This window comes from Bos grunniens, chromosome 22, assembly GCF_055505025.1.
Source record: "Bos grunniens cultivar Pamir isolate PY7600 chromosome 22, Bosgru_T2T1.0, whole genome shotgun sequence".
In the NCBI taxonomy this organism is placed as follows: Eukaryota; Metazoa; Chordata; class Mammalia; order Artiodactyla; family Bovidae; genus Bos; species Bos grunniens.
The window spans coordinates 50,784,682-50,803,709 of NC_141186.1; the positions used below are offsets into that span (position 1 = coordinate 50,784,682).

General features: G+C 50.9%; 1 protein-coding gene and 1 pseudogene across 1 annotated transcript; one reads left to right on the top strand and one right to left on the bottom strand.

The window, feature by feature from the left end:
- Positions 1-533: 533 nt before the first annotated feature.
- On the top strand, positions 534-18,908 carry TRAIP (TRAF interacting protein). Its single transcript, XM_086368019.1, has 16 exons — positions 534-761; positions 6,437-6,494; positions 6,988-7,071; positions 9,084-9,123; positions 10,035-10,162; positions 11,350-11,444; positions 11,872-11,985; positions 12,738-12,825; positions 13,563-13,652; positions 14,130-14,218; positions 16,644-16,799; positions 17,011-17,059; positions 17,330-17,479; positions 17,585-17,635; positions 17,843-17,976; positions 18,655-18,908. The coding sequence occupies exons 1-15, from the start codon at positions 664-666 to the stop codon at positions 17,969-17,971; spliced, it is 1,419 nt and encodes a 472-aa protein (XP_086224145.1). The 5' UTR covers positions 534-663; the 3' UTR covers positions 17,972-17,976; positions 18,655-18,908.
- Positions 2,007-3,724, bottom strand: LOC147348495 (small nuclear ribonucleoprotein G pseudogene; annotated as a pseudogene).
- Positions 18,909-19,028: the final 120 nt, after the last annotated feature.

Here is a 19,028-nt window from a genome sequence, read left to right on the forward strand (position 1 = left end):
AACTCAGGAATCAAGTCTTGCTTGTATAGATCCGGCGTGAGCTTGAGATGTCCTGAGTGGTTCATCTTTCTAGGACCACTCAGAAATGAGGGCTAAGAGAATGCAGCATTCTTTCGGTCTGGGAACTATGGGTTTCCACTATACGGTCAAGCACCGCCTAGAGCCCAGGGGACCCGCTCTCTATCGGGACTGTCGTCCCATTCCCTACTCTACTCTCCGAGAGCAGAGAAGGCTGCGCTGAGAGAACAGGGCTCAGAAAGCCCGTGCCCAGCGCACCTCGAGTCACCTCTGCCTTGGGACCATAACGCCCTGTATTGCCCCCCAAAGGGGCCCGGCTAGCAGCCTAGCTGGTCCCCGTACCAATCCAACGTTGCGCTCCCGCTGTACCTGCGGTCTCAACCGCAAGCAGCCTGAGAACTACCGCTAGACACTTTCAGGCCCGCGCTCCGCCCCAGGATTCTTCACGGCCGCGGGGCCGTTAAGCCCCGCCCCCCGAGGGTTCGTCCAATCGGGACCCAACCTTCCGTGCAGCCACTTCCGATCCTCTCACGGAAGTTGCGCTGTGGAGCCAAATTCGAAGCTAGTGAAGACGCGGAGGCACGGCCACCAAGCCGGACCCGTCGCCGTTTCCTTGGCTACCTCGGCTACTCGAGACCAGTCATCATGCCTATCCGTGCGTTGTGCACCATCTGCTCCGACTTCTTTGATCACTCCCGCGACGTGGCCGCCATCCATTGCGGCCACACCTTCCACTCGCATTGGTGAGTGAACGCTGCGTTGGAGCTGGCCCCTCGCTCCCGTAGGGCTACCGGACAGTAGGGTGTCGGGGCTCCGGGCGACCCGTCCCCGGAGCCCAGACTGGTGATGAGGAAGGCATTAGATGGGAATCCCACGAGAGTTCCTGACCTAGGCAGAGGCGAGTTGTGTGGCAGGCTTACCGGAGGAGGTGACAGCTGAGCTGAGGCTGGGGGTGGGGAGAGGGGGAGGTACAGGCTTGGTTTAATGAAGACTGAGTAGAGGTTTCTTTGATTGGCTTGCAGAGAGATGTGGTTTCAAAATTATTTGTCCTTGCAGATGCTTTCACCACATTAGTGAGCCCTTTGTTTTCTGCCAGACCTGGTAACCAACAGTCTACTGGATTTGTTGTGGTTTGCTTGATGATTTGGAATGATTCTGTACGATTCTGTCCAGAGTCGTCTTCTTGGTCAGACACTCCACTGTATTCACTGACCTAAGCAAACCCAAATTAACATCAAATGGCAAGGAGGTGCTCTCGAATCAAGGTGTTCTGCTGATTGGTAGGACCATTCTGTTGAGTGCACAGCTGGTGGGGGGACCCCCTGGTAGCTGTGGACAGGCTGAGTCCTGAGTTTCTTTTTTAAATTGTGATGAAATACGTGTAACATAAAATTAACCATTTTTTACTTTTCCTTTTTTTTCCCCCACTATACACTGTTCTATTGGAGTAATATATATATATATATATATGACTTAACATTTTAAAAAAATTTTATTGTAGTATAGTTGATTTACAATGTTGTGTTGATTTCAGCTATACATAAACTTATACATGAATATGTTTGAATATTCATGCTGCTGCTGCTGCTAAGTCACTTCAGTCCTGTCCGACACTGTGCAACCCCATAAACAGCAGCCCACCAGGCTCCTCTGTCCCTAGGTTCTCCAGGCAAGAATACTGGAGTGGGTTGCTATTTCCTTCTCCAATGCATGCATGCATGCTAAGTCACTTCAGTTGTGTCTGACTCTGTGCAACCCCATCATGGACAGCAGCCCACCAGGCTCCTCCGTCCATGGGATTCTCTAGGCAAGAATGCTGGAGTGGGTTGCCATTTCTTTCTCCACATTTAACACTTTGCAAAAGCTTACTTAACAAAAAAGTTCAGTTATGAAAATGTATATGACCTGATTTTTATATCATAGTAAAATAGGCCCTTTGGAAAGGACATATGGAAGCAATTGATTTTTCTGGTGAACACAGCCTTTATTTATACTTGCTCCAAAACTTCTGATATGATGATACTATTTTCTCATATTAATACCATTTCAGTATTGTTCTGTTGCCCAGCTTCACACATTGATCTCTTACAAGATTCATAAAGGAATCAAATTCCTGCAATATTTCTTGGACGTGTCTGCCACCATTTAATTTCAATGAAAACTTCAAAAATTTAAAAAATTTTTCAGGAGAATGTTTACTCAGTGAGCTCGAAGATGCTTTCCATTTTGACCATTTTAAGAGGACAATTCAGTGGCATTAAGTACATTCACAGCGTTGTGTCACCATCACCACTATTTCCAGAACGTTTACATCAGTCCAAACTGAATCCTTTAAACAATAATTTTCCATTCCCCCCTTCCCACAGCCCATGGAAACCTCTAAACAGAGGTTTAGAAAGTAAAACTACTTTCTGTCTCCGTGAATTTTTCTTTTCTAGGGACCTCATATAAGTGAAATCACATTTGATTCTTTTAAGTTTGGCTTATTTCACTAAGCATAGTGTTTTCAAAGTTCATCCATGTTGTAGCATGTTTCAGAATTTTACTCCTTTTTATGACTAAGGGATTATTATTCATTGTATGAAAATAACACATTTTGTTTGTCGCTTCATCTGTTAATAGACATTGGGTTGTTTCCATGTTTTGGCTACTGTGCATAATGTTACTATGAACATTGGTGTACAAGTATATTTTCAAGTTACTAGTTTCATTTATTTTGGGTTATCCCGAGAGGTGGACTAGCTGGATCATATGGTAATTCCATGTTTAATGTTTTGAAAAACTGCCCTTCTGTTTTCCTGTGTCAGCTGTACCGTCTTATGTTCCTACTAACAATTCACAAGGGTTCCAGTTTCTCCACATCCTTGCCAAACTTTTTTTTTTAATAATAGCCATCGTAATGGGTATCTTTGCTTTTCCTGTGTGTGTTTAAAGCTATCAGTTTCCCTCTTGGCACTGCTTTTGCTGTCTTACACGGTTTTGATATGTTTTCATTTTCATTAATCTCATGGTATTTTCTTATTTCCCTTGCGATTTCTTCTTTGACCCATTGGTTATCTAAGAGTGTGTTGTTTAATTTCCACACATTTGTGAATTTTCCATTTTTCTTCAGTTATTGATTTTTAGTTTCATTCTATTTTAATCAGAAAATCTATTTTGTGTGATTTTCAATCTTTTAAAAAATTTTAAGCTTTGTTTTGTGGCCCACCATATGGCCTATCCTAGAGAATGTTCCATGTGCACTTGAGAAGAATGTGTTTTCTGCTGTTGTTGGGGGGAGTATACATCTGTTAGGTTAGTTGGTATAAAGTGTTGTTCAAGCCTTCTGTTTCCATATTGATCATCTGTCTGACTGTTCTATCCATTATTGAAATTGTGTAATATTAACACCTCAAACTTTTATTATAGAACTTGCTATTTCTCCCTTAATTCTGTACAATTTTCTTTCATATATATATTTCATGTCTATTTTGTTAGGTGTATATGTTTATAATTGTTATTTCTTGTTGGAGTGAGCCTTTTATCAATATATAAAGTCATTATCTCTTGTATGCTTTTTTGACTTAAAGTTTGTTTTGTCTGACAATAATATAGTTACCTCAATTCACTTTTTGTTACTATTTTTATTTATTTTGCTTGAAATTCATGAGGTTTCTTTAACTTGTGGAACAATTTCTTTACTCAGTTCTGGGAGACTATCAGCCATATTTCTTCATATATTGCCTCTATTCCATTATCTCTTTTCTTTCTATGTTAGCATCTCATTTCTGCTGTAACAAATTACCACTAACTTAGTGGCTTAAGACAACAGAAGGTCTTTTCGAGGTCAGAAGTCCAAAATGGGTCTTGCTTGGTTAAAATGAAGATGGAAGTGGGGCTGTGCCTTCTTTGGCTCATGGCCTCTTTCGCCATCTTCAGAGTCAGCAGTGTTACATCTTCAAACCTCTCTGTATGACTCTTGACACTCTGTCTCTTTTATAAGGATGCTTGTGATTACATGAGACACCCCTGGATAATCTCCCCATCTCCTTAACTTAATCACAGCTCCAAATTACTCTTTTTGTATAAGGTAGCGTATTCACAAGTTTTGGCAATTAGGACATAGAGGTGAGGGCGTTATTTTACCTAATGCTTTCTTCCTGAAACTTCTAATTATATGTATCCTAGACATCACGGTAACTTTTATATCTCTTATCATTTCTTACGTATTTTTCCACCTTTCTAATTCTCAGTGTTTCCTCTGGCATATCTTTCAATGTACTGATTCTTCAACTCTGCCTAAACTGCTATTAAATTCATCCATTGAATTCTTAATTTGGGCCATTTGTTCAGTTTTGGAATTTCTGTTTATTTCTTATTAAGTTCTGATATGTCACCTTTTATTTTCAAATTCTCTTTTGATGTTTTCGATCTTAATTTTTGTTTATCCGGCATAGTGTATCTGTCATGGTGAGTGACAGTTCCAGTGTCTGAAGTCTCTGTGGTTATGTTCTGGTTTACAATGTGCAGTGCTTTCTCTTGTGTAACTGTTTACTTTAAAACCAAGCATTGTATTGAAATATAGTATAATACATAAAAGTACAAATATAAGAAATGTATAGCTTGCAGAATTTTTGCAAACTGAACACACCTATGCAACCAGAATTCAGAGCAAGAAACTAGACATCAGCACTTCAGAAACCTCCTGCTGAGAAAGACTGGGACCGGGGACACTCTTCCAGAATGCTTGCATTTGCACCTAGACAAATGCCTCCTCAAACAACAGAATACAAAGAAACTATAAGGGACTAAAAGTAACTACATGCGTGCTCAGCTCGGGCAAACTATGAACAAGAACATACAAAAAGGCCAAAACCCAGCTGCCATTTCTGAGGTCCTGGAGCAAAACCAGGGTACTGTACAGGATCCCTCCACACAGGACCACCAAAGGGGTGGGCACACTGCCACCTAAGCTACCACTGTGGCTCAGCCTGCCAATCCGCCCCTCTGCACTCACCCCATATGAGGAACCCGCTCCTCACTCTCCTCACTCCCCTCTCCCCAGCGAGCAAGCAAGGACACCTGTTGCTTGTTTTTGCTCCCTCCTGGTGCAGTCCCAAGAAAGCCTTGCCTGAATTTCTCTGGCCTCTTAACCAGTCTCTGTGGATTAAAGAGTCCAAGGGCCCCGTGCCAGAGAAGGCAATTGCACCCCACTCCAGTACTCTTGCCTGGAAAATCCCATGGATGGAGGAGCCTGCTGGGCTGCAGTCCATGGGGTCGCAAAGAGTCAGACACGACTGAGCGTCTTCACTTTCACTTTTCACTTTTCTGCATTGGAGAAGGAAATGGCAACCCACTCCAGTGTTCTTGCCTGGAGAATCCCAGGGATGGGAGAGCCTGGTGGGCTGCCGTCTATGGGGTCGCACAGAGTTGGACATGACTGAAGCGACTTAGCAGCAGCAGCAGCAGGGCCCCGTGCAGTCTTCCAGTTACTCCCACCAGTCCACCTTTCCTCCACACATGATAGCCACTGTCTTGACTTCCAGCAACATAGATGAGTTTTGCCTACCTTTTACTCTATGTGAATGGAATTAAACACAATTTACTGTTTGTTTGTTTTTTTTTTTTGTATCAGGTTTCTCTTCTTCAATCTTACGTTAATGTAATTCACCCATAATTTGTTCTGAGTTATAGACTCATTCATTCTCATTGCTGTGTAGTATTCCGTCATCGTGCATGGTTAGCTTTGTATTATATGTATTTGAAAAAAATATTTATAGAAAAAAAAATTGCAGTCTAGAAAGATGGTATCATCTTCCCAAAAGGACTGTTTTTCCCTGGTCCCTGGGGGGGATTGTCTACAAGTAGGCCAACTAGTAGATTGTCCACTACATCTTGATTTTGTTTTGACTGCACTGCCTGGCTTGTGGGATATTAGTTCCCCAACCAGGCAGTGAAAGCACAGAGTCCTTTACCACTGGACCAGATAATGCCCTAGTAGAAGAATATTTTAAAGTTTGGGGCAGATCGATGGTGCGTAGCTGGGCTGTGTTTTACTTTTACTTCTGCTTGCTACCTCTCATTTACCCTCACTTTGAAAGTTACCCCTTTGGAGTATTATAATTCCTGTCTCTGAGGGACCCTGACTTTGACCATTGCCCCTAACCCCAGTCAAAGCCTAGACAGTTGATAAAATTACAGCTCAGGGGAGAGAAGTCCAAGCCAGCAAGGGCAAAAAAAAAAAAAAAAAGGCCAGTTGGTTGGATTGCTTGCACTAGTCAGGCCTTGTAGGATATACCATCACTACCTGAGGTGCTACCCTCCTGGGTGGGCAGGCGATGGGTCAGAGAGGAGCAGTTCAAATGCTGTAATGGTCAGGGTGGCTACCTGGCCTGTATGTCTCCCCTAAAACCAGTCTGTTTTTCTGTTCTCATTCCAGCCTAATTCAGTGGTTTGAGACAGCACCAAGTCGGACCTGCCCGCAGTGCCGAATCCAGGTAAAGTTGGTGGGGTGAAAACTCCTCAGCTAAAGACATTCCTTGCCAGGGAGCAAGGATGAGGAGAGGTCTCTGAAGCAAAGCAATGTCTTTGACCTGTCTGGACCATCTGGTTTGAGGCTGGTTGAGCCTCACTTGTGCTCTTAAATAGTGCGGGAGGCCTGCTTTTGCCCAAGGGGAGCTGGCAGATGGACTCGTTGCCTGGGCCAGTCTTCACCTGGCTAGATTTAGTCTCCTTATCTGCCTTTCCCCTGCAATGCCCACCACCTAGAGTTGGGGTATCTTTTGAGCAGTTACCACATGGATCTGTAATGACATGACTCAGTAACTAGTGGTACCCAGCTTGGGACACCTACAGGATTGCAGAGGTCACCTCCATTCAAGGGATGTGCTATGAAAGGTTAGGCGGGAGATGGGCTTGGCTGCATGTCCCCTGTCCTCCTTGCCCATGACCCAGCTATGCAGTCACACTGTGTCTTGTTCTTTCATTCAGGTCGGCAAAAGAACCATTATCAATAAGCTCTACTTTGACCTTGCCCCGGAGGAGGAGAATGTCTTAGATACAGAATTCTTAAAGGTACCCAGACTTTATCTCATTCTGCTGAATCCCAGGCCCTCTGAGAGTTCACTTTCTGCTCCTACCCAGGGAGGGTACCTAGAGTCTGGAGATGGGTTCTGGAAGGGGAGACTTGATAGAGAATTCAAGGCTGGGACAGTCAGAGCAGAGAATAATTGACGATGTTCCAGTCATTGGAGAAATCCTCTGTCAGGAAGGGAGCCACTTGACTGTGAGCCCTCCTCTTGGGATTTCAGAGCAGTTCTGACCATAGTTTAGAATGTGTCTCTCGAAGTCCCCTCACCTTACAAAGAATGTACAACCATCTTTTCCAGTCCTTAGCCAGGGAAGACGTGTGAACCCATTGTTCGCAAACCTGCCTGTGCCTCACAACTGCCTGGGCAGCTTGGTGTGTATCCAGGTGCCTGAGTCTTTCCCAGTGCAGGAGTGGAGGGCAGGGCCCCTGGAATCAAGATATGCAGCCAGGATGGAAACCCACACTGCAGGGGAGGATGGGTGGGTTCCCTCCCACACTTCTACTGCTTCCCCCTCCCACACTTCTACTGCTTCCCCTCCAAGCCTAAGATTTAGCTTGCTTTGTGCACAAAGGGATTGGATTGGCAGAAACCTCTCAAGGAAGTGGGATTGGGGTTTGCAAGTGAACCTGGACTCTGAGGGTTAATTTTCTGGGCATCTGTCAGATTAGGATTCATTTGGCCCTGGCCCCCGGGGGGGCTGTGACGTCCTTGGAACCTCACTGCTTCAAGACGTGGAGCTTTTGTGCTTAAAGCTAACGTGTTCATCGTCATGGTAACTGCTCCCAGTTTTAAGCCGTGTCCTCCTTGTGAGAAAAGCAACAAAGGCAGCTTCAGTTCTTTCTGATTTTCTAAGCCATATCTGGGAGACAGGAAGGCAAAATCTTGAGTAGTTTGGAGCAAAGGCTTGGAAGGCACCCTGCTCGGGTGTGGAAGGTGCTAGGGGACTAACAGTAAGGTTGGGCTGGCAGCTGCTCTCAGGCAGCCTGTGTGTGCCCTTTTCTACCCATGGCTTCTAGCTGAGATGTCCAGCCTGTTTAACCAGCTCAGCCACCAATAGCTCCTTCTCCAAAGTCCTGAGTAGAGAGTTTGACAACAGGAGCTTAGCCACAACAGGGGCCCGGCCTTATATTGGTCATAATATGAGTTTTGCGTTGACCTGGGAAGAGTAACCTGGATGAGGATTGTTCTGCATCTAGCTACCATCACGGACCCTAGGCCAAGTCTTTCAGGTCTACTGAGCCTGGTTTTCCTGCTTATGGAGTAGGTACATCTCTTGCCCACAAGGGTGTTGAGTGCATGGGACTCCTGAATGGGAGTTGGACTCTCTTCTGCCCCAGCCTCTCAGTGGTTCTGTGGCAGTGGCTTTGGAACATATGTACAGGCTTGGGGAGGCTCATTTGACCCTCACAACAGTCTGGTTAGAGCCTAGCACAGGTGAGGTTTCATCTAGGGGTGAAGAATTGTCTTGGCTCCCCTACCCTATTGGATTCTGGGGCTGGAAGAGTCCTGGTAGACAGAGCCAGCTTAGGGCTGGGAGCGGGTAGACTGTGAAGCAGGTAGGACCCAGGGTGGAGGGAGCAGTGTGGCCCAGGGTGCTTGGCCATCCCAAATCTGTGTCCCCACTGGGTCCAGCTAATGCCAGGGAAGGTCAGGACGGGCACAGGCCCGAGGAAACAATGGAAGCTTCTGCCATAAAACCAACTGCGCAGGCCAGGCTCCACTTCTTTTGCCCCCTGTTATGCCTCTTTTCCCGTCCTAGGGTCTTGTACCTGAGATTATCCTCATTTTACCGACTTTTAAAAAGACACTCAGATAAAGCAAGTCTTCTGTCTCCCTTATTGATCTCACTTGGCCTTGAGGAGCAGCAGGTTCATGCTTCCCTGGGCCCACAGGCCTCATTGTCCCCACCTGGGGCTCCCCACAGACCTTATGTGAGGCTGGGTGGGGGCCAGCTGTGATGCCTTCTTGCTGCTTACTGTGAGTATTGCCTTGCAGAATGAGCTGGATAATACCAGAGCCCTGCTTTCCCAGAAAGGTGAGTTCCCAGAGGCCTTGGGAAGCCCCTGACTTGGGTACTGGACTGAGGCCTGGGAGGAAGGCTTCAGCCTTCTGGCATATCCAGGGGCTCTCCCTGCTTGGTATATCCAAAAGTCTTATCAGCTCTTGTAATGACAGAAAAGGAAAGGAAAGGGAGGTGACTGATGCTGTTCACCCAGATGAGGTGAGCCTCTTCTTTGTCTGGGGCTGCTTGCCTAGGACCCAGGCTGGGAGGAGTCTACCTGACAGGTCAGAATATTGTAGTTGAGGGTTCTGTTGCCAGATTTGGCAGGAACCTGCTTGAGGGGTTTCCCACATAGCTCAGTTGGTAAAGAATCCACCTGCAATGCAGGAGACCCCAGTTTGATTCCTGGGTTGGGAAGATCCCCTGGAGAAGGGATAGGCTACCCATTCCAGTATTCTTGGGCTTCCCTTGTGGCTCAGCTGGTAAAGAATCTGCCTGCAATGTGGGAGATCTGGGTTCAATCCTTGGGTTGGAAGATTCCCTGGAGAAGGGAAAGGCTACCCACTCCAGTGTTCTGGCCTGGAGAATTCCATGGACCGTATAGTCCATGGGGTCACAAAGAGTCGGACACGACAGAGTGACTTTAACTTTGACTTTTTCAGTGCTTGAGTTCTGGGATGATGAATTAACTAGACCATGGGATCAGGGAGCAGTGAAATCTTTACTCAGGTAACTCTGAGTGGCAGAAAAAGGGTCTCATCCCCAGAATGGCTGGGCATCCCTGGTTTGGTGCTTGCCAGAGAGATAAGCAGGCTGCCTGACTTGTGGCCCACAACTTGTTCCTCACCTGACTCGGGTGGGGTGCTGGGGCCCAGGGGCCCAGGTTCTCATAGTGCATAGTGGACAGGCTTCTCCTCTCCCTCTGTCCCCCACCCCTGCTCCAGAGAAGGAAAAACGAGACAGCCAGCTCATCATCGACTCTCTGCGGGACACGCTGGATGAGCGCAACGCCACTGTGGAGTCCCTGCAGCGGGCCTTGGACAAGGCCGAGATGCTGTGCTCCACCCTCAAGGTGAGTCCCCAGCCCCCGTGGGCACAGGTTGGTGGGGAGATACAGTCTTCCTCCTGGGCTCACCACTGTGGGCTTGTCTTCTGTGTCTGCCTTGGTCAATACCGTGGTCTGTACAGCTGTAAAATGGAGGGAAATTCCATCTTCCCCAGGCCTCCCACCCAGCCCTTGAGAAAAGGGTCGTATTGCCCGCATCTGTGGATGTTGTACTAGTTAGTTTGGAGAGGTGAGGCCTGCCCAGTGCTTCGTGGAAGGACTGCTCAACCAAGACCTCAGTGAGCCTAGGCCATGTTTCCCAAAGTGGTTTGTACTCCACTGACAAAGCCAGCCTGAAGAACCTTCCATTAGCTTGCCTGTCCTTGGCTGGGCTGCTCTCTGGAGCCAGATCAAACAGCATCCCAGAGAGGAGCAGGGGGCCTTTGAAGTCGGCTGTGCTGAGCTGACCGGGCAGATCAAAGCCTTCAGAGCAAGCGGCTCTAGAACCGGATGAATTTTGTATCAGCCTGGGTTGGTGAGCCTCTTGCTCTCCAAGGGGCAGGAGGTGATTGATCTGAATCCACAGTTGAAATTCTGACCTCATATGAAGGAGCCAGTCATTGCTGGATGCCATTTGAGAAGGAAAAGGACCCATCCGGGTGAACAGATAGGGCCCCAGGGTGTTCGCCATTTCTGGCTCTGCTTGGTGGCTGGATTGGATCACGTGGCCTGGCCAATGGGAAGGAAGGAGCAAACCAGCACCTGGCCACAGAGCAGGAGTGTGTTGGCATTCCCAGGTCAGAGATGAAGTGGCCAGGTGCTGAGGGCAGCTGTCCTACCCTGGCAACTGTCCATAGCTGATGGATAGCACAGCCTGGATCTGTGCTCCAGGCTTCTTCAGCTTCCTCCACAGTCCCTGGACTCTGGCAGCCCCCAGCAGGCCTTTAGATGCTGAGAGTGGGCTATACCGATGGTAAGACGTATCTCAGAAGGAAGCAAGCCAAGGGGGTGAGGAAGCAGCTGGTCCAGGGCCTCGTAGCAGCAAAAGCACATGTCAGAGTGGGGCCCAGGAGCCTTACCTCCTGGGGCTAGAGCACACGCTTATCAGCATTTTCAAAAGCAGACAGTTCTAGGGTGGAGTTCTCCCGGCGATTTTAGCCTTGGCCCCTGGAACCTCCAAGCAACAGACATGTGGGGGTGCGTTTGCTCTTCAGAAGCAGATGAAGTACTTGGAGCAGCAGCAGGATGAGGCCAAGCAAGCACGAGAGGAGGCTCGCCGACTCCGGAGCAAGATGAAGAACATGGAGCGGTGAGCTTAGAGCGGGGGCCTACCCTGTGCCCTTGCACCCCCGGGGCACAGCTCTCAGGGCTGCAGCAGGGGGTGGCTCAGCTCAGTGGCTCAGCTCCCCGTAGGCCACGGGGGGCTCAGGCCTTACTCAGCCTCTGCGGGCTCCTCTGCTTTCCATGGGAAACCTGGCCGGCTTTTGTTCTAAGAACCTCTCCCTGGGCATCCCTGACCTGAGACCCTCTGTCAACAACCCCTTCTCCCTCAGCAGCATCCCTACAGCTGTGCTGAGCTCTGCAATGGGGCCTTTCTTTGGGCAGAGCTGCCTGCTAAAGCATCCTAGCAGCTCAGGCTGTCTCCATAGCAACGGCAGCAAAGGGAGGCAGAGCTGCACTGGGTACCTACCCATCAGCCTCCAGATTTTAAATGCCGTGGGCTGGGTGTTTTTCAGAATCGAGCTCCTACTCCGGAGCCAGCGGCCTGAGGTGGAGGAGATGATCCGAGACATGGGTGTAGGACAGTCTGCGGTGGAGCAGTTGGCTGTATACTGCGTGTCCCTCAAGAAGTGTGTACTCTGGCCCCTGTATCCAAGCTGAGTCATGGCCCCCAAGCCATGCCCCTCCTTGTGTTGCCCATTTCTTGTGAAGCAGAGCAGGCAGAGTGATGAGCAGGCTCTGGAGCCCTGCTGCCTTTGTTTGAACCACATCCCACCTCTTACTGTGTGGCCAGGAGCCAGTTTCTTAACGTCTCTGATTCTTAGCTTCCTGAACAGATAATAATAACCTGCCTCACAGAATTATTGAGAGAATTGCATGTGAATTATAAGTGTTATTTCTAAGGAGGTTAGGGTTAGCACAGCTCGCCATGCTCCAGTTTGATATCTGGAGCCTGTTCCCCATTAGCATGCGGTTACTGACCCCGCCTGGCTTGCATCAGAAACTTAGCTCAGGTGTTCACTCCCCTGGGTGTGGGATTGGAGAAAAGGGGCCACTTGGCTGACAGGTATTAAGGATCCCCAATGCCTCGTGTGCAGCCAGGTGGTATAGGGGGCCTCCTAGTGGGGTCAGGGTTTCCTACACACCCTCTCAAATTTCCAGTGCCTCCAAGTAGGCAGGAAACAGAGATTCACTAGCCCTTCTAGCATTTGGGGTGCTCAACCCCCTGCAGTGCCAGCTGGTCCCTGCTAGGCTCCGGTGTCAGAGTTGGAATGAGAAGGGCTAGGGGCTTGGGCTGGGCTTTGTGTTTGCTTGGTGCTGTGACTCAGTCTGACCAGGGGGTGTCCCAGGCTGACATCTCTTTTCCGTGGTCCCTTCATAGAGAGTACGAGAATCTAAAAGAGGCACGGAAGGCCTCAGGGGAGCTAGCTGACAAACTGAAGAAGGACTTGCTTTCTTCCAGAAGCAAGGTAACTTAATGGGGAGCCGAGCGCCAGGGGAGAGGTGGCTGTCCTTCTGTCATGCGTGTGAGTCTCTCCTAGGCCAGGCCCTGGGGCTGTGGGATGACTCCTGGCTTCTGGTCCTCACTAGGCACTGACTCTGGCTTGTGTGGCTTGTCTGCTTAGGGTGGCAGGTCATGCAACTGTCGCCCCAACAGCTGCACACTTCTGTTCCCCATACCTCTCAGCTGGCTGGGGCACACAGGTCCCAAATGTGATGGCTTCAGAGGCCTGTTTTTTGTTCCAGGCCTAGAGTAGGAGGCCTCTTGTTCTTTTCTTTGTGGTCTGTTTATTTATTTATTGTGCGTGTGTGTGTGTTTTGCCATTTGGCTTATTCCCCTTGTTCCTCTGTTCCCTGACCAGGGATTGAACCTGGGCCGTGGCAGTGAAAACCCAGAATTCTTACCACTAGACCACCAGGGGACTGACTCCCTGTAGAAGGCCTCTTGAAACCTGAATCAGTCAACACAGCTGCTTTTATTTCTGGGCATGGTGCATGTCAGGGTAGGGATGTAGGGAGGAGCCTGGACTGCTCCAGATGAACGCTGCCAGACTAAGACAAAGGTCCAGCCCCGTGGAGCTCGGGTCTTCCCTGTGTCCCCCGCTCCTCCTGGGTCTGGGCTCCCATGAGCTAGGGTAGCAGCAGGCAGGGACAGGGCATACAGCCACCCCTGTGTTCGTCCTTCGCTCCTTACACTTTGTTGCAGTTGCAGACAGTCTGCTCTGAACTGGACCAGGCCAAGTTGGAGCTGAAGTCGTCTCAGAAGGACTTACAGAGTGCTGACAAGGAAATTGCGGTGAGAAACATCTATGAGCAGATGGGAAGGAAGGGTGGTTTATGTGCCCTCCAAGACGTGGGCTGGGTGAGTTCTGCCCACAAACCCTGCATCAGTCAGTGGTTGCAGCTCTGGACTCCCTGTATCCTCCTGGTTCGGGGTCAGGACAAGAATCTTGGCCTTTGATCTGGAGCCTGGGCTCCTTAGCAGAGGACAGAGAGCACAGGGGTCTTGCTCACAGTCTGTCCTATACCTGTATCCTTGAGGTCACCAGAGGAGGGGGGTTCACCGGAGGAGGAGGAGGTCACCAGAGGAGGTCACCGCCAGAGGGGTTCTGAGGTCAGGTGGTCCTGGCCTCCTGAGCCTGATATTTGACCTTCAGGCCTTGTTCTGGTCCCAGTGGGCTTGCCTTTCATGCGTACTGCTCACGTCCGTGGCGGTCACTCTGGACTTGGTGCCTCAGCCTTTCTTTCACACTCTTCTCTTTCCTTCCTGAAGAGCCTGAAAAAAAAGCTGACGATACTGCAGGAAACCCTGAAGCTGCCACCAGGAGACAGTGAAACTATCAACCGCCTCGTTTTAGAGAGGTTCGTTGACCCTCTGGGGTGGAACAGGGACTCCAAGCTGGAGGAGCTCCCTGGTAAGGGTGTCTTCACCCTTTCTGGCTTTGTGGGGGTTAGGTGGCCCAGGTCGGTCTGAAAGTTGTGGACCTCCTGGCCTGAGTGACAGCCAAGACTGAGCTGAAAAGCAGCTTTGAGGCAGGCCCTGGGCTTTGACAAAGAGAGGCCAGAAAGGACTTAGGGATGGTCAGAGAAAGGGGAGGAGCATCCTGTGTATGGAGCAGCTCACCTAATATATCCGCCTGCCGCAGGTTCTGAAACAAACATGAAACCACCCACCAAAAGAACTCTCCTCTGGTCCTAGCACCGGCACGCTAAAGCTGCCAGCAGAGGGAGCCAAGAGGCCGAGGGATGGGTGTCCCTGCCTGGGTGGCCGCCCAGAAGCAGACAGGCTGAGAGGGTCCTCAGGCCTGGCTGGCCCGCTGGTGGTCTGGACAGAAAACACAGCCCAGCGACCCAGCTGCTTTTATTCGAGCTGGTTTTCAATGTTGGAAAATCACTATGCTCCCTCTTCCGCGCATCCGCTCGTTTGCTCAGAGCCTGCCCATCTAACTTAGGAGCTGCCTCCCTGACCCCTTCCCTTTCTACCACCTCTGTGTGAAGCTTGGAACCCATCCTCTACTCCTCCCATCTGTCCAGCATAGCAACTCCTGGGCATCCTGCCACTCTCTTGTGAAACACCTCCCAGGACCCTCTGCACTCAGCCCTCATGGAGCTGGCCTTGTGGGCGGGGTGGACCTTCAGGCTTCAGGCCAATCACACTGCCCCTCACAGCAGGACACCCCTTGCCTTACTGCTCCGTGTCCCCCTGCTTTGTGTCCCCCTGCTCTGTGTCCTGCTCCGTGTCCCCCTGCTTTGTGTCCCCCTGCTCTGTGTCCTGCTCCATGTACCCCTGCTTTGTGTCCCCCTGCTCCGTGTCCTGCTCCGTGTCCCCCGCTCCATGTCCCCCTGCTCCGTGTCCCCCTACTCCGTCCTGCTCCATGTCCCCCTGCTCCGTATCCTGCTCCATGTCCCCCTGCTCCATGTCCTGCTCCATGTCCCCCTGCTCTGTGTCCCCCTCTCCGTGTCCTGCTCCATGTCCACCTGCTTTGTGTCCCCCGCTCTATGTCCCCCTACTCCATGTCCTGCTCTGTGTCCCCCCGCTCCGTGTCCTGCTCCATGTCCACCTGCTCTGTGTCCTGCTCCGTGTCCTGCTCTGTGTCCCCCCTGCTCCGTGTCCTGCTCCGTGTCCCTCTGCTCCGTGTCCTGCTCCATGTTCCCCTGCTCCGTGTCCTGCTCTGTGTCCCCCCTGCTCCGTGTCCTGCTCCGTGTCCCCCTGCTCTGTGTCCTGCTCTGTGTCTTCCTGCTCTGTGTCCTGCTCCGTGTCCCTCTGCTCCGTGTCCTGCTCCGTGTCCCTCTGCTCCGTGTCCTGCTCCGTGTTCCCCTGCTCTGTGTCCTGCTCTGTGTCTTCCTGCTCCGTGTCCCCCTGCTCTGTGTCCCGCTGCTCCATGTCCTGCTCCGTGTCCCCCTGCTCTGTGTCCCGCTGCTCCATGTCCTGCTCCGTGTCCCCCTGCTCTGTGTCCCGCTGCTCCATGTCCTGCTCCGTGTCCCCCTGCTCCATGTCCCCCTGCTCCATGTCCCCCTGCTCTGTGTGCCCCTGCTCTGTCCTGCTCCGTGTCCCCCAGCTCTTCTCCACACTGAAGGGTCCACTGTCCTCTGTACTCCCTTCCCTAGTCTCCTCGGCAGAAATGAGCTTACTGTCTTCTGCACAGGTACTGCTTCATATTCAGATGCCACTGGGTGCCAGGGGCCACAGAGATGCTCTGGAGGCTTGTGTATACCCTGGTTCCTCCAGGATGTACACACCCAGCTGTGGCACGTGAGATCTTCCCTGACCAGGCATCAAACCCTCATTCCCTTCATTGTACAGCGAATTCCCAAACACCAGGCCACCAGGGAAGTCTCTAGGAACACTACTTGAATTTATGTCTCATATTCAAGCTCTGAAATTGCCAGCCCCTAGGGGAGTTGTTTGGACAGTCTCTAATACTGTCTACTGGCCATGATAAGTAGCACTGGAAGGAACATTCATCTGCTTCAGTCTGTGGTCACCTCTCTGACAGGATCCTTGCATGCACTCTGAGAAATGCGGCTTCTTGAACAAAACGTTTTTCATTTGTGTATTTGGGTTTTCTGTGGGTTTCTGCTTGCTTCCTTGCATGTCTTCCAGACTTCTACTGTGTGAAGGATCAAGCCAAGGACTAATCTCTTTTTTCTGGAGAGATTAGGGTTTCCTTGAAGAATGGCTCTAAACCAGGTGTGAGCTCCAGGCCCCTGGAGCTGATCCATCTCTAATGCTTGAGGGGCTGTTGCCGCTGTGATCTTGAGTAACCAAACTGTCTCTGCCTTACAGCCCAGCTCCTATGGAGATGGTGAGCGTGAAGCTTCGCCGGCCAGCCTTTGGTGATGATATTGACCTCAATGCCACCTTTAATGTGGACACTCCCCCAACCCAGCCCTCCAGCACCCAGTATGGCCTTGCCAAGAGGCTCTTCCCTGAGAAGGCACAGTAAGTGGTAGTCCCCGGCCCTTCCACAGCCTGGAGGGAGGATGGCTAAGAGATCTCTTCAGGTCCTGGGCTAACAGCTCTGAGTGGCTGACGGGGCACTGAGGGTTTGGACATGAATCTGGTCCCAGCACCTCTTCTTCCCTCTCCTGAGTACTCACTCTATACAAAGCCTTTCTCTTGCTTGTCTCATTAATCCTCACATCTCTCACAGTTCTCCTGTTCAGGACGTTCCCAAGAAGATGCCCAAAGGCCCCAGGCAGGTAAGGCCCCTGAAGAAGTTCAGGCAGTCACCCTCCATCCTTGGGCAGGACTGAGTATGAAGCTGGTCTTCTGAGAGGTCAGGGTCTTGCCAGAGCCCTCTCACTCCTGGAGGACTGAAGCACTCTGGAGCCACCCTGGGAACCCTACTGCCTGTCCTTCCTGCCTCCGGATGAGGCACCAGAGATCCTGATCCTGTTCCCACATGCCTCCCACCCTCCTCTTTGCTGCCACCTGGCTCATCGAGCCTGGCTCTGGGGTCCCCTCTGCAGGAGTCCCAGCTCTCGCTGGGGGGCCAGCGCTGTCTAGGGGAGCCTGATGAGGAGCTGGCTAGCGCGTTTCCCGTCTTCATCCGGAATGCTGTCCTGGGCCAGAAACAGACCAAGAGGGTCAGGGCAGAGCCCTGCCGCAGCACAGATGCAGTGAGTGCGGTTTCCCACAAGGGAAAAGTGTCTGCCTTCTTGCAGGTGGAGCTGGGTGGCCCTAGCCCATTAGGCCAGCCCACTCACCTCTTCCTTCTGCTTTAGGTAAGGATTGGCTTCGATGGACTTGGAGGCCGAACCAAATTCATCCAGCCTGTATCCTTATTTTGTGGTGTTGGGCTGAGCTAAACTATGGTGCCCATATCATCCCTCACCTGTACCCCCAGACCCCAGCTTACTGGTGGCTGCGGCGCTAGGTGGGCAGAGCCAGACCTTGCCCTGTGTAGCAGCCCTGCCCACCCCCAAGGCTGAGCCCTGCGTTCCAGTCCTCTCTGTAGGCCTCTTCCTTGACATTTCCTTCAGACCGACACAACTATGATCCGCCCACTGCCGGTTAAACCAAAGCCCAAGGCCAGGGCTAGGCAGAAACTGGGGGCCAGGACAGTGCCCACCCCCTCCCAGGCCACGCTGGACAATTTCCTGTGGCAGTGAAAACAGTGAGTCTCATCAGTGGCCAGATGCATGCCTCTGACTTAGGCCGAGGACTGGTGACTGGCTTGGCAGAGGGTTTGGCAGGCATGGCCCCTCTTCTAGGACCAGCCATGTGGACAAGGATAAATAAGAAGATGGGGGTGAAAGTGGGGCCCAGAAACCTACTTTTCCTGCACACACCCTGCCCCACCTCCATCATACTGGGTCTCCCTGTGGGGGCTGACGTGATCAGCTCAGTGTTCCTTCCAGCAGGGCTTGCCCCTTGTTCCAGACTTCCGTTTATAGCCGTGATCAGATGTGACTGGGCTACTTCTGGTCCTCAGACCAGGGTCTTTTGTTGACTGTAAGCACCAAAGTCTTGAGGCTTCTCAGGCCACCTCGGCCCGCCCAGGCTTCTGCCTGCCTCTGACTTGCTGTTGGCATGGCCTGGGCCAGGCAGGGCAGGGGATGGGCAATGGTGGTAGGGAGAGGAGGGGGGAAATTTCTATGTGAAATAAAAAAGATGCAGTCTTTTTCTTCCTGGCTCTGGGAGGGTAAATTTGCACTCACTTCGAAAAACTGACTTGCATGATTTTCTAAAGGGGGGGCCCTTCACCTAGACCCAGACCCAGAAATTCCACCCTTAGGCATGTGCCCTCTCAAAGAGCACAGGGAGACACTAACAAGAGCGATTTATCACCTAGCTTTGTCCACAGTCTGTAACCTGGGCACAGTGCAAGGCCATAAGCAGGAAAGCAAATGGGTGAACCAGGGTCTAGACACAGGGAACTCACAGCAAGCACAAGTGACCTGTGACGACAACCCCTTCTTCACCTTTCAACTCCACCAGCCAAGTTGCTAGTCTCCGCGGTTTGGCTTCAAGAGCACTTTCTTCCGGAAGACTTCTCTTTTAAGTCCTAACTTGGGTGAGGACTTGGGCTTCCCTAGTGGCTCAGCTGGTAAAGAATCCGCCTTGCAGGGCAGGAGACCCAGGTTCAATCCCTGGGTCAGGAAGATCCCTGGAGAAGGAAATGGCAGCCCACTCTAGTATCCTTGCCTGGAAAATCCCATGGACAGA